At 35.5% G+C, this 11,011-nt stretch overlaps 2 protein-coding genes and 1 pseudogene across 2 annotated transcripts; all 3 read right to left on the bottom strand.

The window, feature by feature from the left end:
• Window positions 1–283: 283 nt before the first annotated feature.
• LOC132253892 (salutaridine reductase-like) lies at window positions 284–1,145 on the bottom strand. The gene is made up of 3 exons (XM_059737238.1): window positions 1,134–1,145; window positions 880–1,062; window positions 284–749 (listed from the first exon to the last, which is right to left on the bottom strand). The coding sequence occupies exons 1-3, from the start codon at window positions 1,143–1,145 to the stop codon at window positions 372–374; spliced, it is 573 nt and encodes a 190-aa protein (XP_059593221.1). The 3' UTR covers window positions 284–371.
• On the bottom strand, window positions 1,134–2,043 carry LOC100258443 ((+)-neomenthol dehydrogenase). The gene is made up of 3 exons (XM_059737631.1): window positions 1,955–2,043; window positions 1,608–1,851; window positions 1,134–1,299 (listed from the first exon to the last, which is right to left on the bottom strand). The coding sequence occupies exons 1-3, from the start codon at window positions 1,957–1,959 to the stop codon at window positions 1,189–1,191; spliced, it is 360 nt and encodes a 119-aa protein (XP_059593614.1). The 5' UTR covers window positions 1,960–2,043; the 3' UTR covers window positions 1,134–1,188.
• Window positions 2,044–4,532: 2,489 nt separating this feature from the next.
• On the bottom strand, window positions 4,533–7,908 carry LOC100253307 ((+)-neomenthol dehydrogenase-like; annotated as a pseudogene).
• Window positions 7,909–11,011: the final 3,103 nt, after the last annotated feature.

Below are 11,011 nucleotides of genomic sequence, written 5' to 3'. Positions count from 1 at the left end.
GTGAGGATGCGGCTTAGAGTGTAAGTGGAGAATTTCTATTTGATAAGAAGCAGGTCGTTGTAAATGATATCAATGCCCCACCCTTGACCAGATGTGGAAGCCTGAATGAGTGTTCAGATTGAGCTTCCAATCCCATGCCCTATCCCGTGGAATTTCTTTATTAAAAAAGAATTCATTTGCATATAATGAGATGAATAATACATGAACATTCCAAAGTAAGAAATGAGACCGGTTTCCTATTTCTTACTTTTAAAAGGATTATCAATTGTCACACACAGCTAAAGTTCATAATTAATAACATCGAAGATAAGAGACACTTCACATCTATCACCCCATTGTCTCAGCAAAGAATAGGAAAGACTGACTTGTGATCAAAAGATTGATGCCTCCATCTTTTGGAAAAAGAGGCCAGAAGGTCCTCCCTCTGGAAGCAAAGCCAACATAACAGGGCCTTTGGCACCCACGTCAACAGTAACGAGGCCAGTGTTGCAAGTCATATCGGTTTTGACGGAACCAGGACAAACACAATTTATGAGGAGACTTGGGTTTGATTTGGCAACAATCCTTGTGTGGGCATTCACGGCTGCTTTGGAGATTGTATATGCAGATGTCTGAGTTGGCCAGCCTCTGTCATGTAACATATCCTCCTTAACATCATTGAGGAATTCATTCACTATCCCATCTAATCTCTCTACTGAGAGTACATCAACATCATTTAGCTCCATTCTAACCCTCTCATTGGAGACAAACTGATAAAAGAAGGAAGAACTCAACATTAATCTTAAAAGAGTAATGGAAATGCTAGACATGACTAATGCATTATAAACGTTGAATTTGGTTTTACAATTTCCCCTTGAAGGTGAAATTACATTTACATACCTCAAGCTTTCCAAGACCTGCAGACACATTCACAATTCTTCCTGAATTTGATAGCAGAAGGCATGGAAGAAGGGCCTCAGTCACTGCTCTGGTACCATGGTAGTTTGTTTTTACACATTCTTCAGCCAACTCATAAGTTTGCGTTAAGACTTTATTCACCAATTCAGCTATATTAGCATTATTCTGCAACAGTGAAACAGTATTGAGTCATTGATTCTATCTGACTCTGTCCTCCTTAAATTTAGAAATGAAACAAAATTATTCATCTCAATATATGGTTGATAGACATTGAAAATGAGCTTAGACTTCCTAGTTATGATTTTTCAAGAGCATGTAATTACATACCTTACTGTCCCCAAGGTTTAAGGTCTTAAGTGCTTCCGAGTCGACAATGGCTCCATTAACCCCTGCATTATTCACCTGCATAAAATTTTGATTTCACTAATAATACCAAATGAATGGCAGCTTACCTGATTTTCATTTTCTTGAATTCTTAAATTTGCTTTTATTGTTATTATCATAGTAAAATGAAGTAAGGCAACAAGAAATGTTTCTCTACATGATTAAAATGTTTTTGCTTTGCTTCCTGATTGAGGTATAAAATTTTCAGAGCCCTCTAAGTTGGGTGTCATACTAATCTCAAACTCCTAAATCCCTAAGAATTTTTTTTCCATAGCAGAAGGAAAATGAGTGAAAAAATGTTCTTCCGAAAAGGGTTGATTCCTTACTAAAATATCAAGCTTCCCATAATGGGTTACAATGAATTTTGCCAAGGTAGTGATACTCTTGGCATCCATCACATCAAGCCGATGAAAAACTACATTAGACAGGCTAGATTCATGAAGCTTTGCCACAGCTTCAAGACCCCTCTTCTCATCTCTAGCTGTTAATACCACCATGACTCCATTAGAAGCTAACTGTCTGCATATCTCTAGTCCAATTCCTTTATTTGCTCCAGTTACAACTGCACATCTGAAAATAAAAAATAAATAGTAATTAAGAATATGTAGATGCATTATTCTCAACAGCTATTAGTTGTGGTTTACAAGTTGTAGCTAAAAAAAAGCCTATATACCTCATTGTTGCTGAATCTGAGATGGTCGAAGCTATCTTCTTTTGAATCAGATGAGGAAAGTCAGGCTCAGCTGAACATTTCTCCAGGTTCTTTGTAAGGCACACCTTGTAAATGGCGATCTCCAGCACATAGCGATTCTCATGCACACCTTGTAAATGGTGATCTCCAGCACATGGTGATTCTCACCCTTCTCCAAAATCAACCAATACAATATTCAATTCACCTTTGAATAGTTATTTGTTCATCAATTTTATATCATTTCTAATTAATTTCACTTGATGATGATTGCTATATAAGCTTAATATAAGATATATTAAAGTTACATATGTTGACAAGATCAATGCCAACTCTAACGTCATTTTTTATGGACTTCTTTGGACATGGTCATCTTTATATAGGTATGCACAAAATCTTGGTTTTTATAGGATTTTCACCATGCAATTTGGATATTCCATTTAGGTTTTCACAAGTTTTTCTCTTATTAAAGATTTTTTAGCATAATAATTCAAGTCAAATGCTTAAAATTATAAAAAAAAAAACTAAGATGGTGTTTGTTTTTTTGGCTTTTTGCTGAAAGTAATTTGTTTTCAGATTTTAAGTTGTTTGTTTTTCTATCTTTTCATAATTTATTATAAACTTTTTATTAAAAATAAAAAGTCAAAATATATAGTTTTTTCTAAATAAAAAAAATAACATATTAGTTTTTATTTACTTTTTAATACTTAATAGAAATAAAATACTATAAAAACAAACAACCTAATATTTAACATTATTAAACATTAAGGTTCTATTTAAAATTAAGTAAAAAAAATAAACATCACCTAAGAGGGTGTTTGTTTTTTTAACTTTTTACCAAAAGTAATTTGTTTTCAGACTTTAAGTTATTTGTTTTTCTACATTTTCATAAATTATTATAAACTTTTTGTTGAATAGAAAAAATAAAATATTTTGGCTTTTTCTAAATGGAAAAGTAACATGTTGGTTTTCTTTTTTCTTATTTTTTAATATTTAATAGAAATAACATATTATAAAAACAATCTAACGCATAACATTATTAAACATTAAAGTTCTATTTAGAATTAAGTAAAAAAACAAACATCATCTAAGTTTCACCATCTCCCACGACATTTCTTGACCAAAAAACCAAAAATACAAAATAATTAGGATTTATTTCCTAATAGAAAAATGAAAATAATCTGATATCATTTATAGCCATAGCGGGAGTCTGTAATTGACGGCCCTAGTAAACCAGACCCCTTTGTTTGTAGTAAAATTTGTTCGAGTTCTTCTGCTGACTAGCCCTATTTCCGCATCTGCAAGTTTCCGGAATACGGGTTCTGGGCCATATAATGTAACCTCAAACATCTGACCTGACCTGATCCGACCTGACTTGTAAGGATAAAATACCTAAAAAGTAAAAACTGAATAATTTCCCAACCATGCAAGTCAATGTTGTGAAATCTACATCTCTCATAAGTAGGCATTATCATCTGTTAAAATTTACTCATCAAACAAGATACTCCATGGTCATTAAAACTTTAGTATTCCTCAGGACTTGACTGGCTCTTGCTCAACTCCTCACTATATGAAAGGTTATAACTTGGTACAAATTAGAATCTATTCACTCAAATCTCCTCATTTGGGTATTAAGTGGAGCCTCCTTATAGGATTGGACCTTCTCAGCAGCTCTGAGCAAAGGTCTTCCCACTGATGATCTCTGTGATCCTCGAACTTCATGTTTTTCAACCCAACTTTCATCTCCCTCTTCTTTTTTGATCGGTGAATTAGATGGAGCCAGTCCACCTTCATGCCAATCAACTGGAAATTTAGCATCTTCTATCTCAAACAAGTCCCCGTTAGGTTCCCTCTGCTGTGATTTGAACCTACAAGATTGCCTCCTCAAACAACGCCTGAGCAAAGGGAATGGAAGACATGTTTTTCACTTTTAGCATTAGTTGAATAGGTGCAAGAAGTTGACAAGAGCATGAGGTGTCAGAATATGTTTGAGGACTAACAATGCAGATATCACATTTTGGCTTTTAAGGATAGGTCGACATTCATTTATTATGGTAAGAGATGGCAAATAAGAAAAAAATGCTTCTTTAGGAATGAAAATATTGAATTATGGCATGTCAAAAGGATTTCTGAGTCCATGTCAATTGCTATAATAGTACATGGGTAAACCATCCTTTTAGTTTCAACTGTCTCTTTTTCTTCAACCTGTTGGCATGCAGTAGAATATCCCATTGCTGCAAAAATGCCGAAAATGCCATATGTTTGTATAAATATTCTATTGAGGTATTGTAGATTCTTGTGACTACATTGACCTCTCGCAGGACGTCTTCTGTTGGGTTTGCAAAGTTTGTTGGCATCATGAGCTTTTGGTAATGATTCAGCTACTTTGTCCTCTACCTCCTCAAGCCAGAAGAGAGAAACAAGTTGTGCGTGATAGAAATGTGGAGAACTGAACGATTTCTAACAAGAGCGGATAACCATTGAAGAAATTAGATGAAATACCTGAATGCCAGTTCAGATTGAGCTTCCAATCCCATGTCCTATCCCGATGAATTTCTTTATTAAATAAGAATTAATTTGCATATAATGAGATGAATAATACATAACATTCTAAAGTAAGAAATAAGACTGGTTTCCTAGTTCCTACTTTTAAAAGGATTATCAATTATCACAAACAGAGCTATAAAGTTCATAATTATAACACTGAATACAAGAGAACCTTCACATCTATCACACCATTGTCTCAGCAAAGCAATAGGAAAAGTTGGATAACCTTACAAATACAACCATAGGAAATACATAAAGCAGAAAACCAACTCATTCCTGTAACTGACTTATGATCAAAAGGTTGATGCCTCCATCTTTTCAAAAAAGAGGCCAGAAGGTCCTGCCTTTGGAAGCAAAGCCAACATAACAGGGCCTTTGGCACCCACTTCAACAGTAAAGAGACCAGTGTTGGAAGTCATATCAGTTTTGACAAAACCAGGACAAATATCAATTTATGAGGAGACTTGGGTATGATTTGACAACAATCCTTGTGTACGCATTCATGGCTGCTTTGGAGATTATATATGCAGATGTCTGAGTTGGCCAGCCTTTGTCATGTAACATGTCCTTAACATCGTTGAGGAATTCATTACTATCCCATCCAATCTCTCTACCGAGAGTACATCAACATCATTTAGCTCCATTCTAACCTTTTCATTGGAGACAAACTGATAAAATAAGGAAGAACTCAAGAATAGTCTCATGATTAATGGAAATACTAGATATCACTAATGCATTATAAACTTTGAATTTGGTTTTAGAATTTTCCCTTGAAGTTGCAATTGCATTTACATACCTCAAGCTTTCCAAGACCTGCAGACACATTCACAATTCTGCCGGAATTTGATAGCAGGAGTCATGGAACAAGGGCCTCAGTCACTGCTTTGGTGCTTTAGTAGTTTGTCTTTACACATTCTTCAGCCAACTCATAAGTTTGTGTTAAGACTTTATTCAGCAATTCAGCTACATTAGCATTATTCTGCAACAGTGAAACAATATTCAGTCATTAATACTTCAGTATGCCTTACATGAGTTTAATAAATTGGTGTTGGATTTAGAGAGTTTGGACATTAAGATGGAGGATGAAGATAAGGCAATCATTCTCTTAAACTCTCTACCTAAATCTTTGAAGCATGTTAAAGAAACCCTGAAATATGGCAGAGATGCCATTACATTTGATGATGTTCAGAATGCCTTGAATGCTAAGGTGTTGGATATGAAGTCCTCTGACAAAACCAACAGTGGTGAAAGTTTAACTGTTAGAGGAAGACCTCAGAACAAAAATAACAATGGAAACAGAGGAAAATCTTGTTCAGGATCAAAGTCCAAAGGTAAGAAAGATTATAGGATTGTCAAGTGTTATCATTGCAACAAGATGGGAGAAGAATCTGTCCAGATCGACAAGAAGAAGAAAAGACTCAAGTACAAGGAAGTGCTACCATTGTAGATGATGGCTATGACAGTGTAGAGGTACTCACTGTTACATTGAACCAAAATCATGAAGAATGGATCTTGGACTCAGGTTGCACCTATCATATGTGTCCAAGAAGAGATTGGTTTTCATCCTATCAAGAAGTTAATGGTGGAAAGGTGATACTGGGAAGCAACATGAACTGCAGCATGGTTGGCATTGGTACTGTGGCTATTAACATGTTTGATGGAATGACAAGAACTCTCAAAGAGGTCAGGCATGTACCAGACCTGAAGAGAAATCTAATATCTCTTGGAAGTTTGGACGAATCAGGTTGTAACTTCAAAGCAGAAAATGGGAAATTAACAATTTCAAAAGGTGTTATGGTTGTCATGAAGGATCTGAAGAGGAATGGCTTATATATCCTAGAAGATCACACGTCAAAAGGTTTGTTGGGATCAGTGTTAAGAATTGAAATGATAAAACAGTTCTTTGGAATAGAAGACTTGGTCACTTAAGTGATCGAGGTCTAAAAGAACTGCACAAGCAGGGCCTGTTGTGTGGGGATAGCATCAGTAAGATTGATTTTTGTCAGTACTGTATTTTTGGCAAACAACATAGGTTGACATTCAAAGCTGCAACACACAAGTCAAAGGATATACTAGAATATATGCATTCAGATTTATGGGGGCCTGCAAAAGTCTCTACTCACCGTGGAAACAGGTACTTTCTATCCTTGATTGATGATTAGAAAAGTTTGGCTATACTTGTTAAAAATTAAAGATGAACATACTGCCTTAGCTAAGATTGAGGAGTGGAAGGCTTTGATTGAAAATCAAACTAATAAAAGAGTAAAGGTGTTAAGGATAGATAATGGACTTGGGTATTGTAATGAGGAATTTGAAATGTTTTGTAAATATCAGGTTATCTTAAGATGCAAAACAGTAAGAAATACACCTCAACAAAATGACCTAGCAGAGAGGATGAATAGAACATTGTTAGATAGAGTGACGTGTATGTTGTACAGTTCTGGTTTATCTAAACATTTTTGGGGTGAAGCTATAATGACAGCTTGCTATTTTGTAAATAGAACTCCATCTAGTGCTATAGACTTTAAAACTCCAAAAGAGCTTTGTTGGAAAACCTTCTAACTATGATCACCTTAGAATCTTCAGTTGCACGGCTTACGTTCACCAAAGGGAAAGAAAATTAGAACCAAGGTCAATAAAATGTATCTTCTTAGGCTATCCAGAGGGTGTCAAAGGTTATAGGCTGTGGAATAAGGAATCTCTGAGTGTTAAAATAATAATAAGCCATGATGTTGTGTTTAATGAAAATGAAATGTTTTCCATGAGGACTAACACTGCAGGTACAGAGAAAGATTCTAAAAACAGGAGCTTGACACTTGACAAAGACCATTTTGAGATAGAAGTGGAGTTATCATCTCAGGATGGTCATGATTAACAAAAAGATTTAGCACATGGTGGCCTAGAGACAGAAGATACTAAGGTGACAGGTTCAAATGTTGAAGGTGGTGCAGGCACTAGCTCACAAGAAGCAGGTCCTGATTATCTCTTGTCAAGGGATAGGGCTAAGAGGAACATAAAACCCCCAGATTTGGTTTTGCAGATCTGACTGCCTATGCTCTAGTGACTACTATGGAGTATGAAGAGAGTGAGCCACTCTCTTAACAAGAAGCTATAAACTGCAATGAATCAATAAAATGGCTCACAAAAATGACTGAAGAATTTGAATCCTTACAGAAAAATCAGACCTGTGTGCTTATAGAAAGAAAGCCAAATCAGAAAGTGGTAAGTTGTAAATGGATATTCAAGCGGAAACAAGGTGCCACTGAGAATGAACTAGTAAGGTTCAAAGCTAGATTAGTGGATTGAGGGTATACTAAGAGAGAGGGCATTGACTACACCGAAGTGTTCTCTCTAGTGTTGAAACATACCTCAATTAGAGTATTGATGTCCATTGTAGCTTAGCTTGATTGGGAATTGGAGTGGATGTTAAAACTGTCTTTTTGCATGGAGACTTCAAAGAAAAAATTCTAATGACTCAGCCTGAAGGTTTTAAAGAGCCAGAAAAGGAGCAGTTATGGTGATTGAAACAATCCCCAAGACAGTGGTATAAATGGTTTGATACCTTTATACCAAAGATTGATTTCAAAAGGAGCAGTTATGATGGTTGCTTCTATTACAAGAAATTACAAGAAAGACTGATGATGTTTCTTCTAATATATGTTGATGATACATTATTGGCTTGCAAAGATAAGTCACAAATTCAAGAGGTGAAGAGGATTCCAAAGTCATAATTTGATATGATGGATCTTGGGAAAGCAAGAAGAATACTCAGGGTGGAAATTGTAAGAAACAGAGAGGACGTACTTTGTTTTTGCCATAAAAGGGCTACTTAGAAAAAGTTTTGAAAAGGTTTTCCTTAGAGAATTCAAAACCTATAAGTATACCATTAGCTGGACATTTTCGATTGTCAACGACACAATAATGGGGAAAAGCCTTTTAAAGTTTATTCAAGGAAAAAAGTGAAGACCTAAGTAAACTTTAAGTAGAATTAATATTAATTAAAATTGAATTGGGATTGGTATTTGTTGGAATCTAATTAGGATTAACTACTGAGTTATAATATAATTAGAATTTGAGTCATGATAGGTTATTAGAGTCCTAGTAGACTTTGGGTGTTATAATTAGAATTAGAATCATAATAGGTTATTAGAGTCTTAGTAGACTTTGAATTTCTTAGAGAAGCCTATAAATAGGCTAATCAATGTAAATCAAATGAATGAATTGATATGAATAATATTATATTTTCTTTCATTGCAAGGTTACAACCCTCAATGGTGAGACTCCATTGATTTTCTTCTAGGTGAGACTCTTAGAAGGCCTTAATGAGACTCTAAGGTTTTCCATCTTTTCTTCATTGTTTCTTCTTTCTCTCTATTTCTTATCTTATAATTTTCTTTACCATAAAATTTATTCCTTGTTCCTCTCCTTACACCCTAAAAAAAAACCCTTAGTCCACCTACCCTTAAGTGTAGGCAACCATCCTAGGGTTGTCCTATATTAATTTTGGTATCAGAGCCAAGGTTCTTGGCTTGAAGGCATATGCAATTAAGGAGTGGAGAAACTTATGCAAGCATGAGTTCCAAAAAAACTTCTAGCAATCAAGATGCCGCTACAATATGCTTGGAGGAAATTTCAGCCACACAACAATCCCATCAAGATGCTATAATACAACTAAATAGCAAACTTGATGAGATTATGAAATTATTAGAAAAGAGTCAAGAAAAATGACCAATTGAAGAGGAGATCGCAAGTCATTAATTTAGACAATCACCAATTCGATCACGCGAAGAACAAGACAATTTTATGATGGGGAATCAAAGAAGGGCCAAACTTTTTGAGCTAGATGATGATATGACAAAAAAGGTACGTCTTGAAGTTGCTGAATTTTATGGAAAACTAAATCCAACAGCTTTTCTTGATTGGATTATGTCAATGGAAGATTACTTTGATTGGTATACAATGCCTGAAAATAGAAAAGTTCGTTTTGTGAAAGCAAAGTTGAAAGGAGCAGCACGTCTATGGTGGCATAATATTGAGAATCAAGTTCATAGAATTGGCCAACCGCCTATTGACACATGGGACGAGATGAAGTTGAAGATGAAGGAGCACTTTCTCCCAATTGATTATGAATAACTTATGTATACAAAATTGTTTTCCCTTAAACAAGGTACCAAGTCCGTTGAAGAATATACAGAAGAATTTCATGAATTGAGCATTCGAAATCAAGTGTGGGAAAGTGATGCTCAACTTGCAACCCGCTACAAAGTTGGACTTCGAATGGAGATTCAACTTGAGATGATAGTTGCACACACTAATACCGTAGATGACGTTTATCAACTAGCCCTCAAAATAGAAGAAGGCCTCAAATTTCGGGTTTCCAAGCATCCAAGTTCACAAATTGGGAGCACTTTCTCCAACAGGACAACAAGTAAACCTTTAAGCACATCAAACTTCAAAACTTCTAATCATGTGAATGGTGAGGGCAACACTCAACAAACTTTGAATGTGGCTCATAAGAATGGTAATAAGGGTAAAACTTCAATGAGTATTGGAGATAGAAAAGTAGACGTGACTCCTTTATGCTTTAAGTGTGGTGGGCATGGTCATTATGTTGTTGTATGCCTAACCAAAGGTTCACACTTTTGTGTTAAATAACCATAATCTGAATTGGAAAGTTACCCAAAGGAAGAAGAGACCTACAATGAAGATGAAGTTAGTGAAGAATGTGACTACTATGATGGTATGACGGAAGGACATAGTCTTGTAGTACGACCTTTATTAATTGTCCCAACGAGAAGAAGATTGGCGACATGCTAGCATTTTCCAAACACGTATTTCTTGTCAAGGGAGATTATGCACCATAATCATTGATGGGGGTAGCAGTTTGAAGATAGCTTCACAAGAACTTGTTGAGAAGCTAAACCTTAAAACAGAGAGACATCCAAATCCATTCAAAGTAGCATGGGTTAATGACACCTCTATCCCGATAAGTTTTCACTGCTTAGTAACATTCCTTTTTGGTAAGGACTTTGAAGAGTCTGTACGGTGTAAGGTCTTACCCATTAAAGTAAGTCATATTTTACTTGGAAGACCTTGGCTCTTTGATAGAAGAGTTCAACATGATAGCTATGAAAATATATATGCTCTCATACACAACGGACGTAAGAAGATCCTTCGTCCAATAAAAGAAGTCCCTCCAATTAAGAAGTCGGAGGAGAATGCACAACCAAAAAAGGTACTTACTATGTGTCAATTTGAAAATGAGAGCAAGGAAACTAAAGTTATTTTTGCTTTGATGGCTCGGAAAGTGGAAGAATTTAAAGAACAAGATAAGGAATATCCTACAAACGTACGTAAAATCCTTGATGACTTTTCTGACTTGTGGCCTGCAGAGTTACCTAATCAACTCCCTCCTATGCGTGACATACAACATGCCATTGATTTGATTCCCGATGCATCATTACCAAATTTACCAGCCTACAGAATGAATCCAAC

The sequence above is a fragment of the Vitis vinifera genome, chromosome 6 (genome assembly GCF_030704535.1).
Source record: "Vitis vinifera cultivar Pinot Noir 40024 chromosome 6, ASM3070453v1".
NCBI classification, from domain to species: domain Eukaryota; kingdom Viridiplantae; phylum Streptophyta; class Magnoliopsida; order Vitales; family Vitaceae; genus Vitis; species Vitis vinifera.
The sequence above is the reverse complement of the archived record's forward strand: the minus strand, read 5'-3'. Positions and strand labels throughout refer to the sequence as shown.